Consider the following 14,510-nt stretch of genomic DNA (forward strand, 5'->3'; position numbering starts at 1 on the left):
GGGGTACACAGACAGACAGACAGACAGACAGACTGTGTGGGCTGGACGGCACCGTCTACTGGCTGGCCAACTACTGCTGGGACCTGGTTAGTGACAGAGGGGTACACACAGACAGACAGACAGACTTTGTGGGCTGGACGGCTCCGTGTACTGGCTGGCCAACTACTGCTGGGACCTGGTCAGTGGCAGTGGGGGGTACACACATACAGACAGACTGTGTGGGCTGGACGGCACCGTGTACTGGCTTGCCAACTACTGCTGGGACCTGGTCAGTGGCAGAGGGGGTACACACATACAGACAGACTGTGTGGGCTGGACGGCACCGTGTACTGGCTGGCCAACTACTGCTGGGACCTGGTCAGTGACAGAGGGGGTAGCACACAGACAGACACACAGACAGACAGACTCTGTGGGCTGGACGGCACCGTGTACTGGCTGGCCAACTACTGCTGGGACCTGGTTAGTGACAGAGGGGTACACAGACAGACACACACACACAGACAGACTGTGTGGGCTGGACGGCACCGTGTACTGGCTGGCCAACTACTGCTGGGACCTGGTTAGTGACAGAGGGGTACACAGACAGACACACACACACAGACAGACTGTGTGGGCTGGACCGCACCGTGTACTGGCTGGCCAACTACTGCTGGGACCTGGTCAGTGGCAGAAGGGGGAAATACACAGACAGACACACATACAGACAGACTGTGTGGGCTGGACGGCACCGTCTACTGGCTGGCCAACTACTGCTGGGACCTGGTCAGTGGCAGTGGGGGTAGCACACAGACACACATACAGACAGACTGTGTGGGCTGGACGGCACCGTCTACTGGCTGGCCAATTACTGCTGGGACCTGGTCAGTGACAGAGTGACAATGATCAGATTCACAGACACACAGACAGACAGACAGACAGACAGACTCTGTGGGCTGGGCGGCACCGTCTACTGGCTGGCCAACTACTGCTGGGACCTGGTCAGTGGCAGTGGGGGTAGCGCACAGACAGACACACAGACAGACAGACAGACTGTGTGGGCTGGACGGCACCGTGTGCTGGCTGGCCAACTACTGCTGGGACCTGGTCAGTGGCAGAGGGGGTTATATACACACAGACACACAGACAGACAGACTGTGTGGGCTGGACGGCACCGTGTACTGGCTGGCCAACTACTGCTGGGACCTGGTTAGTGACAGAGGGGGTACACAGACAGACACACACACACAGACAGACTGTGTGGGCTGGACCGCACCGTGTACTGGCTGGCCAACTACTGCTGGGACCTGGTTAGTGACAGAGGGGTACACAGACAGACACACACACACAGACAGACTGTGTGGGCTGGACGGCACCGTGTACTGGCTGGCCAACTACTGCTGGGACCTGGTTAGTGACAGAGGGGTACACACAGACAGACAGACAGACTGTGTGGGCTGGACGGCACCGTGTACTGGCTGGCCAACTACTGCTGGGACCTGGTCAGTGGCAGTGGGGGTAGCACACAGACAGACACACAGACAGACAGACTGTGTGGGCTGGACGGCACCGTGTACTGGCTGGCCAATTACTGCTGGGACCTGGTCAGTGGCAGAAGGGGAAATACACAGTGATTCAGGCTGGCAGTTACGTTGTTGAACCGCCCAGTGCTCCCACAGACACAGCGATAGGCACATACGCACACAATTGTAGACAGGCAACCTATGGGCGCAAAATAACCATGTAGTCAGCGCGCTCTAGAGCCTCAATAAACAAACAAGCTGCTGAATGCTGATGCTGGCTAAGAACATTTGTTAACCATACTGACCGTACTTTGTTATTGTCAAAACGCTACTTAGGAGTTAAAAACATTTTCTCGTAATCTAGCATTGCGTCTTTACTGTTAAGGATAATGAACCTTGAATGACGCAAAGGTGGAAACCTATCCCCTTGAAATGAAGTTTTTTGCACCGGCGATCAAAATCTGTAACGGCCTGACACTGACATCGACCCAGCCAGGGAAAGGCCAGGATGGCTGCGCGGCTCACGGCTCCACCATGGGTTACCGCCGCGTTTGACGTGCCGAGGCCGGGTCTGCCATCGGTCCCGGAGCTAGTAACTGTCAGAGCCACGGTGGAAGGGGAGGGTGGGGGTGTCACTGCGCTGCCGGCGGGTCACTGTTCGGTGAATCCGATCACCGTATACCGATCAGGGTCACTGCGTGACGTTCGCTGACCATCTGTCACCGATGACCTCTATTTCGTCAATTTAGGGGGTATGGGGGGTTAAACTGGAGGTAATAGGTCACCACCAATGTGTGGCACCGCTAAATGAAAATCATGGGCGTTGAACTGTGTAGGATTGGCGGAGTCATGATCAGCGTCAGCATGCTCATGAATTTTTCCCGCTTTTACGAGAACACCAACCATCAGTCAGCCTAATTGAACATTGTACTTATTTGAACATTGCACTTACTTATTTGCACTTAGTCAGCCTAATTGAACATCGCACTTATTGAAAGTATAAAGTCCCATTTTAGCATATAGTCAGAAGTACCATTAACAGAGAGCCATCACAACAATACTACAACCGAACCAGCACCGGCATTGCAGGCACATGTTCGCTTGAACTATCAGATTCGGCTCTGACAGAAGCGGTGGGGATGTGATTGACGTGTCATTTGAAGTCGCACGTGCCATTTCTGGCTAGTCGGGTGCTGGCTGCTGCAATAGATTACTTTGAAACGGCTATTCCTAAATTCTTTCCTCATCTTGTATTTAATTTGCCAAGTTATATTATGTGTAAAATGATGGCTGACTAAACGTAACCATAAAAACTAATATCAAAACGTTATTTTAGTGATGTGATTTTTGCGATAAATGTCCCTATGATATTGTAATAATTCCGCTTTCTAATCGCTACCGACTACATATAGGCTGTTCGATTAAGAGAAAATGAAGTCAAATTGGTATGGTTCGATGTTTGGTACTTTGCCTTTGGCTGACTACACTGCGCAGTTGGCACAGCTTATCATCCGCGCCGTGAGTGTTTGTACCGTACCGTAGCTCGGTATCTAGGACTGTGTCTCATCCTTACCGCACCTCAGTATTTTTATAATACCCTGGTAATTATTCGTACCTGTGACATATCCCTCTCCCCGCCTGTCCTTCATACCGTACCCTGCCTGTGCCAGTCCCAAATGCATTACGTCGCGTTACGCCGTGACGTCCCCCTTCTCCGGCAGCTGAACTGTTCCCTACCGTCGGCGGCTTGTGTTCTCATCATCGTGGCGTTCGGCGACCCGGCGTACGCGTCTGCCTCCAACCTACCGGCTGTGGCCCTGCTCATCTTCCTGTACGGGTGAGTCTGAGTAGTTGTGAGTCACCGAATCGCAGTCACGCGCTGCGGCGCTGCTCAGTGCTCATCTGCCTATACGGGTGAGTATAGTTGTATCAGGCTGGCTCATCTTCCTGTACGGGTGAGTAGTTGTGAGTCACCAAATCACAGTCAGGCGCTGCTCATCTTTCTATACGGGTGAGTAGTTGTGAGACACCAAATCACAATCAGGCCCTGCTCATCTTTCTATACGGGTGAGTAGTTATGAGTCACCAAATCACAATTAGGCGCTGCTCATCTGCCTATACGGGTGAGTAGTTGTGAGTCACCAAATCACGTCAGGCGCTGCTCATCTCCCTATACGGATGAGTGACTCGAGTTAAAGGGACCCTCCCACCTTCAAAAAGGTTAATGAATTGGCATGAAAGTTATGTCCCTTGGTTCGGAAAGAGCGAAAACGAATATCTACCAAATTTCACCGAAAAATATTCACTGGTTTTCAAGATATTAGGCTTTTACTTTTGTTTACTTTTTGGGATCTCCCCTGTTGCTAGCGACTTTATTTGGAAGCAATAATTTGGCAGCCTTAAAGTGCGGCAGACGTTGCGCGCAAAGCAGCGTATACCACCACGTGTTAACGATGGTTTTAGTCTAAGATTTAAAAATCGTTAGATCTCCGCTGACGTCACAAATTCTAAGGGGGCATTCCAATGCATTAGCCCCTTAGAATCCGAAAACTGCAAGTTTGAAATTCCATATCTTCGAATTAAAGCATTTTTCGATGTTGTGAGTGCCCAAACCGGTATTTGCAGGCCATGGCCACCAATTTGGCTATCTCAGCTCAAAACTAATGTTAAGGTGGGAGTGTCCCTTTAACTGACCCTTGCTCAGGGCCGCTCATTCGACACACGTCCTTCCCCTGCGATGAGCGGTTATGGTTCACCACCACTACCCCCGCTTATGGCTGTGTGCTGGAGTAGATGAACGCACGACAAAAGCGCAGAATAGTAGATCACATGTGCGACTAGTTCTGCTATGTTTCGTAACCGTTTAGGAACATTTAAAAGACGCATGTTTATTTCGAAGACACCGTCATACCCACACCGATATCGTTATCATTGCCTGATCTGTAAATATAGCAGACAGTGCAAACACAATACACATGTGCTTAGAAAATCAGTTGAAGACTCCTCTTGCTGTGGCAAGAGCCAGCCTGCCATTGCGAAGAAATTCGGGTGGTACCCTACAAAAATCTGCCCTTATAAAATGTGTAGCAACTTCATTCCCTCCTGACGCAGGCTGTCATTCATTATACTGCGCAAAGCTAGGTTCACGCACACCTTGGTGGTGTAGATTATCCGACGATTATGGCGTGATTTCAAGGGTGATTTCATTCTTACCCAATATAAAAACACCCCTTTGGCTCTACGAAGCGCCGCGACCGCTCAGAATATGCTGAGGTCGACTTTGGGTATGCGGTAGGACTGGCAGTCGACCACGGGGTTCAGCAGTGGGATGGGCCTGATGAAGGCCAGCGGCTGGACGCTGTCGAAGCCGGCGCCCACGTTGTCACAGAGCAGGCGCGCCATGGAGGAGCGGCGCAGCTGCTGCAGCTGCTGCCAGCTGAAGCTGCCCGCCTGGCCGGCCTGGTCGTAGAAGAAGCGGTCGCCGTAGCGCAGCCGCAGGAACTGGTCAGCGATCACGCAGCGGGCGGTGGGGCCGACCATGGCTCCCGGCGCCCGCTTCTCGAGATTGATACCGGCGAACAGGTCGACGTCCCGCCAGTGGGCGTACACCTTCTTCAGCCGCAACACGTCCGCCCAGTCCATGAAGCTGAGGAAGCTGAACCAGCCGGTGATGCTGCGGGAGCCGCAGGCGGCAGCCACGGTGGCGTAGGTAGGCAGGGCGTGATCCCGGCCCCGCTGAATGTTAGCCGCCACCAGGTCCAACCCGAACGCTCCGAACTTGAACAGGTCGCCGCGCACGGCCTGTACAAACCGCCGGTCGAAGCTCTGAGGCCGCTGCTGGGTCATGCCGCGTGCCATGTTGGTGAACAGGCTCGTAATCACCAGCGAGTCGGGTCGGAAGTAGTTCTCGGTGAGTTTTAGCTGGCGCTGCAGCGTGCCGTGCTGGGTGACCAGGCTGATGACACCCTGCACCAGGGAGTGAAGACGGAAGGCCGCAGTGGAGAACTCGGTGCTGATGTCGGGCCGCAGGGCTGGCGTGTAGGTGTACCGGCCGAAGCCGCGCAGGCCGACGCTGTTGGCGTACTGGAATCCGACGATGGTGGGCAGCCACTCGCGGTAGACGATGTGCTGCCACTGGGCGATGTTGATGCGCCGCGCCTGCTGGTAGAGACGCTCGTCACTCCAGCTCGTGTGTCGCGCGGCCAGCGCCGCCGCCACCCGGTTGTGCTCGCGCACCAGCACCGTGTGTAGCAGCGTCAGCAGCGTGTTCTCGTTGGCACGCGTGTCGCCGGCCAGGAAACAGATGCCGCTGACACACTCGCCCGAGGGGGGCGGCTGGCGCGGCAGCAGGTTCCCTGTACTCGTCTTCAGCCGCCCGCCGGTACTGGTGCGCAGACCGCGCGCCTGCTGACCCTCCGAGCCGTACACCTGCGACAGATCCAACCAGGTGGTGATGTCGTTCAGCTGCGTGGCCGGCCGCGGTAGACACTGCGGGTCCGGCGCCGGGATGCTGCGTACGAAGTTGTGGCAGCGCACGTTCCAGGTCTGGTAGAACGGGTCGTTGGCGGCCACGGGGATGGGGAAACACTGCGGATGGAGCGGCTGGGCCGGGAACTGGTGGTTGGGCTCGCAGCACTCGATCGGGCTGGTCGAGCCGTATCCTCCGCTCCGGTGGAAGATGGGAGATATGGAGAGGTCGTGATCGGCGAACTGACCGAACACGGTCACTGCTGTGGTGAAGAGCTGGTGCTGCACGCTGCTGGAACTCATCACCTGGGCGCTGACCAGCCGGGCGCTCGGCAGCAGACCGCCAGCCGCAGAGTGGATCCGCGGCGAGTACACGCTGTCCCAGTAGGTGCTGTCGAAGAGACGGCGCAGACCGCGCAGCCGCCGGCCCCAGTGCGTCTGATACAGGTTGTTGCAGCTACCGTCGTAGGTACGGTGAGGAGTGCCGCTGTTGCAATTGAGCGGCTTCTCAGGTACGCAGACACCGACCGGCCCCTGGATGCTGAGTCCGGCCCGGGGCGCGCGGACATTACGGAAGTTAGTTGGACTGAATGAGGGCAATGTGGGGATGCCGATCCGACGCAGGCTGGAGGTCAGGAGCCGCGGCGGCCGGGTGACGCGTGGCGGCCGCGTGGTGCGCGGAGCCGCGGAGGCCGCTCTGGCCTGGACGCGCTGCAGGGTCCGCAGGGAGCGCGCCGCGCTGCGCTGTGCCTCTGGGGAAGTCCGCGCATTGAGGGCGTTCAGTCGTGTGGTCCCGCTGGGCTCCCGGGGAGACTGTCTGGCCCGGACAGAGAACAGGGCGGTCTGATCAGGAACGGCCGCACTGAACTGACCCGGCCTGCGCGACCTGGCCGTCTGCTGGGGCACCCTCTGGTCGGCCGAGTCCAGCGGGAACTTGGTGAGGAGTCGACGGGCGCCGGTCGGTAGCGAGCCCAAATCACCGCCGCTTGTGCTCACCGTGCGCGGGGCCTGGCTCAGGAACGTCTGGCTCGCGGTGCGGGACGGAGCGCGACGGGAGCCCTGCGCGGTCGCCGCCCGGGCCGCGGTGACTGCCTCCGTGGGACAGCAGACACCCTGGCGACCGCCGTCCAGCTTACAGAGCTCGGGCGACTCGGACACCACGGCCTCTGGACAGGCTGTGGGCTCCCGGCAGGTGCAGCCGAGGGCGGCACTAGCCAGCGCCAGAAGCACAGCAAGACGGAGCAGTGAGTGGCCCATCACGGCCTACACACGAGGTACTGGTGCGGACACTAGACGGAGAGACAGGCAAACAGACGGATGGGAAAGGTGTATGGACGGAGAATCGGGTGAACAGACGGAGAGACGAATCACGGATAGACAGGTAGACGAACAGACGGACGAGCCGGCCGTTTCGCTCCGTCCGAGAGGAGAGCTTCAGTGCGTCAACCGGCGGCGCCGGCGGTGCGTTGACCATTGACCAGTTACCAGTGCGGGGTCCCGGCGCCCCCGTGACCTTATCGATGTACGTCACAGCTTGCATAACGCCCACGGTGACGTGACAGGCCGCTGTTTGGAGGTTCCACTGGGGGCTCGGGGGAGGGGGCGGGAAAGGTTTAGCGGTGTCCTCTGGTCAGTGGGCGCTGATTTGACAGCCGCTTCAGGAGAATGGAGTTTTAGTTTTACGGTCCGATAAATTCACCGCGCAGATGATAATTACAGCTAGCGCTTGTTCTGTTTTCATTGTTCTTAGAACTCGATTGAAGTGTCAAAATGAAAGCTTTCTCAGGATATTAGATTGAAATTATTAGTTTTATTTTCGAGCATTTTGAGAGGATATAAATAGTTACATTTGTTCAGATATTTCGGTAGGTACTTGTAATTTCGTACTCGCACTCGTACCTTCGTCGGTGAGCTTCGTTACACGTGATTCTTCATTTGTCGCGTCTCGACTCCTCTGACCGAGCCTCACTCCGTCTTCTTCGTCATGTTCTGCAGGTGGTCGATGACGCCGCTAATGTACCCGGTGACGTTCGCGTTCCGGGAGCCGGCCAGCGCCTACATTGCCGTCGTCATCTTCAACCTGTTCGTGGGCGCCGCTGCGCTTCTCACGACATCCATGTTCGAGAGTCTGGACGATACGGAGGTGAGAGCACTGAGAGGACGGGGCGGGGCTGGGCGATATGTTTTGAAGGACTAGTGGATGTAAATACTACATCGGTGCTTTTTCATTTCAAAAGTTATTTTTTAAAAGAAATTTTGTCCGAATTGATGAATCGGTGGCTGTGAGTCCGGGTGTCCCGCTAAGCAGTGCCTGTTGCGAATGACACCTCGGTGTGTGAAATTGGTTTAAACGATTTCAAATATCATCCCACATCGCTCGCTGAGCCGGCTTTGTAACAGAAGCGCTATTACTCTGATTTTTGACGCTGCCAATTCGTAAATACATTATACTTGGATGTGTGTGTTTTACTCCTTATTTTTTTTTTTTCATCTCGTGCCATCCAATGCTAGTCTACTATGTGAGCTGTGGTCGGCGCCATCTCTTTCACCACTCGGTTCCTGATGATGACGGAGAATGCCTGTCCTTTCCTCTTCAGGTGGTGGACGTGCTGAAGAAGATATTCCTGGTGCTGCCCAACTACTGCATGGGCCGGGGTCTGCTGGAGATCGCCTACAACCAGTACCACAACGAGTTCCTCACCAAGACCGGTGAGCCGACTTCACTGCCGTAGGTAACCGATTCCTTCAAAAATGGCCAATTCGTGTGCTTCGGCGCATTATAACTATCTGTCGATATCCGATCATTGTATCTGTGTCGGTATTTGCAGGCAGCTACTCTCGGATGCTGTCCCCGCTCTCCGTGGCCCGCCGCTATCTGATCTCTGTATCTGTTTATGCAGGCAGCTACTCGCGGATGCTGTCCCCGCTGTCCGTGGCCCGCCGCTATCTGATCTCCATGGCTGCCATGGCGGCCGTCGGACTGGTGGTCACCCTCACCCTTCAGCTCCGGCCGTTTGCGAGGTAAATGTCATATTCTCGTATACCACTGGAGGTTGAGGGAGACTTTATCGTAATAAGCCGGGTTTGACCAACAATAAGCGCAACCAGTTTCTCATTCAGCCCCAGAGAAGCGACCCCGTGAATGAGTCGTAATGGACACATTCAAATGTCGTCTTACTTCATTCATTCATTCATTCATTCATTCATTCATTCATTCATTCATTCATTCATTCATTCGTCCTACGCTGCTACTTTATTGCGGAATAGTTAGTACCTTTTCCACGGATAACTCTTACGTTTCAATATTTTACAAAGAACAAACACAGGGCCTTAAAGACAAGGGCACTGAGCACTAAGCGTAAGGGCTGCTCAGTGATTAGTGCTCTTGCATTACGTGCTAGCTTTTGGCCGTGCTGCACCATAATGCGTGTTGACGTCTGGCTATGTTTCGTTTCGACTTTCTCCCAGGTTCCGTCCGTGCTGCTCTAAACCCGAGGACTATACTCGAGAGGACGGCCCCTCCCCGCGAGAGGACGAAGATGAGGACGTGGCCGCGGAGGGGCGCCGGGTGACCAGTGGCGCCGCCAGTGGCGATGTGCTGAAACTGGAGCGGCTGACTAAGGCGTACCGCGGCGCCGGCACGGCGGTGGACCGGCTCTGTGTCGGAGTGGCGCGAGGAGAGGTGAGAGGGGGAGGGCGAGACATATAAGAGGAGGGAAATTGATGTTACCGGTAGAGAGGAGCCCCGTGCTTATATTGCAAGTGAGATTTTAGTGAGGCGAGCAGACTTTCTTATACAGCGAACGAATAGCGATTCTTATACAAGAGTGTATTCCAAGCGTGCCATGAATCAGGGTAGGTAGATGGTTTGTATGGGAATGCAATTAATGATTGTGTTACTTTTTACGTCTGATGGGTATCGCCCGATATATAACCTTCATCGTTCCGTGGTATTGGTACCACGACAGTGTTTTTGCCAAGGTCACCACCACCAACCTTTATCTGAGTACGTTTTGTCCGTGTTGCAGTGTTTCGGCCTCCTGGGCGTTAACGGCGCCGGCAAGACATCCACATTCCGAATGCTGACGGGCGAGACGGCAGTGACATCGGGCGACGCGCTGGTAAAGCTGCAGCGCCGTTCGCCGCCGCTAGATGTCAGTGTGCGCTGGCGGCTGTCGGAGGCGCTCAGCGAGGTCGGCTACTGTCCGCAGCAGGACGCGCTGCACGGAGAGATGACGGTGGCCGAACACCTCCGCTACTACGCCAGGTGGGCTGCCGCTGAGGGGATGGGGCAATGTTCCCCACGGAATCACCCTGGGGACCTAAGATGCCTACCGTTCTCAGCGTTCTTTCACACATGACTCTGTCCCCTCTTGGCTCCGTAAGGTGACACCATCTTATGTTTCCTTATTCCCGTGGACTTCTCACCGTTCCGTGCTTCTATCCTCAGGATACAGAAATCCTTCTCCTCCACGCCGCAACCCCCCTCCGGGCTGGACAGGCAACTTTATCTCATGCGGGCTGCTCCCTTGGAGCGGCACCGCTGCTCCCGAGGGAGCGCACCCCGTAGCCGGGTGCAGTGAGTGCCTTGGGGCTGGGTGGCCTGTCCTCTGGACGGGCTCAGCCCCGGCGACTCACTAGGGTGCCTGCCCAGACCAATGTCTCCCCCTTTATCCTATCATCCTCCCGGCTCTGAAATGGTCTTGCCAGACCGAAAGGACCTAACCCAACAAAAAAAAAAAAAACGTGGGCTTCTGGCAAGAATACTTTATATTTTGTTTTCTTCTTCTGCATGGAAACAATTATTGGATCCTGACAGTGAGCGCGTTGCGATTCCTTTTCTCATTGGCGTTCCCCTCCCCTCGGCAGGATTCGCGGTGTGCCCCCGGCCTCCCTTCTGGTGGAAGTGGCCGGCCTGCTCACCCAGCTGGACTTGACCCGGTACGCCGACCGACCGGCGGACGCCCTCTCCGGCGGCAACAAACGCAAACTGAGCACGGCACTGGCGCTGGTCGGCGGCCCGCGGCTCCTGCTGCTGGTTAGTACCACTGTCTAGTGTGCGCTCTGGTAGCCAGTGCCGCTCTCTTCCCTTCGCTATTCATGGTTTCAGTCCCCCCCTCTCCTTTATCCCCGCCGTGGCTCGTGCTTCTGGTCAGTACAGCCATGGCGTTCAGTCAGATACGTGGCTTCTGCGACCTGTGTTGTCCCATCTTACATTGCATTGACTGGTTTATTGACTGGACTGGCTTATTATTTGTGGGTGCGTCATCTGTAAGTGTTTTGGCAGTTACTCCAATGTCCTTTGCAGCACTTATTGGCCTGACTCTGCTATCGCCGTACATGGTAGTCTCTGTTCAGTATGACTCATCATGCCTGTCCTCTGCCTTGTGTAAACGCCTGTTTACTATGTGATCCCTGTGTGACCGTCGTTCGCCGTTTTCTCCCCCGTGTCTTCTTCAACAGGACGAGCCGACGAGCGGAATGGACCCGGCGTCCCGCCGTTTCCTCTGGGACCTGGTGCGCCGCCTGGTGTCCTCCGGTCGCTCGGTCCTCCTCACCTCACACAGTATGGCCGAGTGTGAGACGCTCTGTACGCGCCTAGCGGTGATGGTAAACGGCCGGCTGCGCTGCCTGGGCAGCCCGCAGCACCTCAAACACCGGTTTGGGGACGGGTATACGGTGACCATACGATGCGGCGCCGGAGCTGACCCTTCCGCAGTTGATACGGAGCTGAAATGCAGACTGCCGCTCTCCAGACTGAAGGTGGGTGGAACTGGTACTGCAGGGTGGTCCCTGGGCTGTCCGGTGGCAGTTGGTTCTATAGTTCCGAGGTCACGTATGTGGCTCAGTGGAGAAGCGGCGGGGGGGGGGGGCAAAGTTGTGTGTAATTTGCTTTGCACATTTCCCGACCTTTGACTCTAACCTTTGTTTAAGTCATCGTGCGTGATAGCTCGGTCAGCCAGCTTGGTATATGTTCTGCCGTCGTCCGAGCCCTGACTCTTGCTGACCTGCGCTGACCCGACCTGACCTTCCACCCTCCGTGTGCCCAGGAGTGCCACCTGGACGTCTGGACGTACGAGGTCGGCGTGGGCTCGGCTGAGCTGCCTGACCTGCTGCGACAACTGGAGAGACTGGCGGCTGACTGCGACATCGACGACTGGTACATCTCGCAAAACACGCTCGATAGTGTAAGTAGGATATGAGAGGGAGAAAGTCTCAGCTCGGGCTGTATCATATCACAGTTGTGTTGGTAGATACCATATTAAACACCGTATCTTCAGAGAGAAATAATATTTGTACGTCCTGTGGAACCCTGCGTGGGCATGTTTCACATAGCACACTTGGCCCTCGCAGAAATGCTGGGAGTATTTCTGTGACACCCTGCTTTGTGCCAATTGATATAGGACCGCTCTCTGCTAGCTTATCTCTAATGGAGCAGGTAGAGAGTCATCCGACATACGACACGTATTTAGGCAAACCCCGTTTCTGTGTCTCTGTGTCCATCCCAGCCACGTTTTCGTCTCGACCTAAGTTCATACTTTCTGTTTGGTTTTCAGGTGTTTGTCAGTCTGGCTCGACACCAGAGCGAGTGTGTGCCAGAGAAGGGAGAGGCCGAAACGGAGCTGACGTATGTATGACGTCACCCGCCGGTCTCAGGTGTGACGTCACCTGCTGACCTATGTATGACGTCACCCGTCGTATGATCAGGTGTGACGTCACCTGCTGACCTACGTATGACCTCAAATATTGGCCAAATGTGACGTAATCTCTGCAGAGGACTGTATCTGGGATCTTCTGCCGCTGACCTGAGATCTTACTGACCAACCAACTGAGGAGAAAACAGAACGATATACCTACTGATCTGGTTCGCGCCTATCAGCAGCTACGGCTGCTTACTGACTGAGGCTGGCGTGATCGTGTTTCAAGAGAAAACTGCCGTGAAGTTACATCCCCTTTCTTTCAACGGAAGCCAGAACGGAGGGCCATGACTGGACCTCCGTTTAGTTCGCAGGTCCAGTTCAGCACTGTATACGATCTCCAGTTTAGGTTTGCCAGTTGCCAGTTCGGCTGTGGTAGGTCCGTTTGAATTCCAGTAGCAGTAGCGGTTCTTAGATGGATCGTCCGCCACTGACCAAGCGTGAGAAGATTCCGAAAAGTAATCGAACAGCCCACCTAGCCGTGTACCCACTCATTTACCATCATTTGCGTATGCAAACACACATTGCTGTGCTCGATTCACTGGCGATTGATGGATAGCTCAAGGGATAGCTTACCTACTTGTGTTATCCTACGGTTTAAATGTAAAATTCAAGGGGTCTGTGGGTGATCTGTGGGTGCACTACAGAGGGGTGTGATGCTGGTGTGTTTATCTTTAGTGTTTTGCGGTTTATGTCGCCGATTGTTTTCTATGTTATTTGCTATCCAATGCAGCCATCTTTCCACGTGTTTGTGTGTTTTTTTTAGGTGTTGGTGTCAGGTGTAGTGTATTCCGATCAATGTTGTAACATTCCCTCAAGCAGTTGGATGACAGTGTTTGGTAGTTATATTTCTGACACCACGTATGCAGTTGTCCTTCAATCAGTGTTCTATTGCATGCCGTTGTTCGGTGTACCAGTGTCTTTGAAGCATCGATAGCTGTCGGTGTCAGTGTCAAACCGATTTCAGCAGTACATACCTTCCCAATAGTCTCAGGAAATAGTCTCTTTTGTAGCAGCGTAGTGATGGTAGGGTTAGTCATGGTGATCATGTACGATATTCCAGATCAGTGATTGTACCAACGTATCCTAGTTGCTGTATAGTCGACCATTGGTGTAAACTCGCTGTGAAGACGGTCGCGTTAGCTAAATTTGTGGCACCGTACGTACCAACCCAATGCAGTGGTCAAGTTGGGAGTAGAACAGTAAGTCGCGGCCTCCTCCGGAAATGTTTCGGTTGCGACCTAAGATCACAATGACAGAGAGCCAGGAGATCCTCGCCAAAGAGCCAAGAGAACTACAAAAGTCACCAAAGAGCTGCGCTACGCTGTGGGGTTAGTTATGATTTGTACCGGGGTTCCAGATAGGCCATGTTTGTAGTGTGTTCAGTGGGAGGTGTTTTTGTGATATTTATCAGCACATACCTCATTACCGCGTCGATGTGCAAACCCTGTGATGTGTGTGCCACTTTGCGAATATATTTGTGTCCTGCACAGCTTTGGGTGTTTCTGTGAAAAGCGATGAAGTCCTAGCGCATTGGTGAGAGCTTGATGGACCACGTATATACGCATCGGGCGATACTGATCTCAGGCAGCTTTTGCCAAGTTGTCAGGGAACTCAGATTTGTTTTTCAATAGAAAAACACAATTCTAACGATAGTGTTTTAACTATTGACAACAAACCTTCGGTTATGAGCTCTAAACCTCTACTTCACATATCCGGACAACTATAGGAATTACCCGATCGGACCGTGCCGAAGTCGGGCCAGATCGGGCTTGAACAAATTGCTGGCTCTACTTAGCTACATATCAAGTCGTTCATTGGAAATATTCGGATAAAAGTTGAAAAA

At 54.3% G+C, this 14,510-nt stretch overlaps 2 protein-coding genes across 2 annotated transcripts in view; one reads left to right on the plus strand and one right to left on the minus strand.

Annotated features, from left to right (window-relative positions):
• The window catches only part of LOC122371566 (ATP-binding cassette sub-family A member 2-like), a 54,153-nt gene extending 39,997 nt beyond the window's left edge, over window positions 1-14,156 (plus strand). The window contains exons 29-38 of the mRNA XM_043347985.1: window positions 3,221-3,336; window positions 7,962-8,109; window positions 8,564-8,675; window positions 8,867-8,987; window positions 9,435-9,648; window positions 9,995-10,233; window positions 10,836-11,004; window positions 11,430-11,729; window positions 12,017-12,154; window positions 12,524-14,156. Coding sequence (XP_043203920.1) covers window positions 3,221-3,336; window positions 7,962-8,109; window positions 8,564-8,675; window positions 8,867-8,987; window positions 9,435-9,648; window positions 9,995-10,233; window positions 10,836-11,004; window positions 11,430-11,729; window positions 12,017-12,154; window positions 12,524-12,604 — 1,638 coding nt within the window. The 3' untranslated portion in view covers window positions 12,605-14,156. The remainder of the gene's footprint in view (window positions 1-3,220; window positions 3,337-7,961; window positions 8,110-8,563; window positions 8,676-8,866; window positions 8,988-9,434; window positions 9,649-9,994; window positions 10,234-10,835; window positions 11,005-11,429; window positions 11,730-12,016; window positions 12,155-12,523) is intronic.
• On the minus strand, window positions 4,378-7,432 carry LOC122371567 (peroxidase-like). Its single transcript, XM_043347986.1, has one exon. The coding sequence runs from the start codon at window positions 7,221-7,223 to the stop codon at window positions 4,758-4,760; it is 2,466 nt and encodes an 821-aa protein (XP_043203921.1). The 5' UTR covers window positions 7,224-7,432; the 3' UTR covers window positions 4,378-4,757.
• Window positions 14,157-14,510: the final 354 nt, after the last annotated feature.

Source organism: Amphibalanus amphitrite, unplaced genomic scaffold, assembly GCF_019059575.1.
Source record: "Amphibalanus amphitrite isolate SeventyFive unplaced genomic scaffold, NRLGWU_Aamphi_draft 001259F_arrow, whole genome shotgun sequence".
NCBI classification, from domain to species: Eukaryota; Metazoa; Arthropoda; class Thecostraca; order Balanomorpha; family Balanidae; genus Amphibalanus; species Amphibalanus amphitrite.

Coding starts and splice junctions, on each gene's coding strand:
- LOC122371567 (XM_043347986.1), bottom strand. CDS start 7,223: ATGGGCCACTCACTGCTCCGTCTTGCTGTGCTTCTGGCGCTGGCTAGT.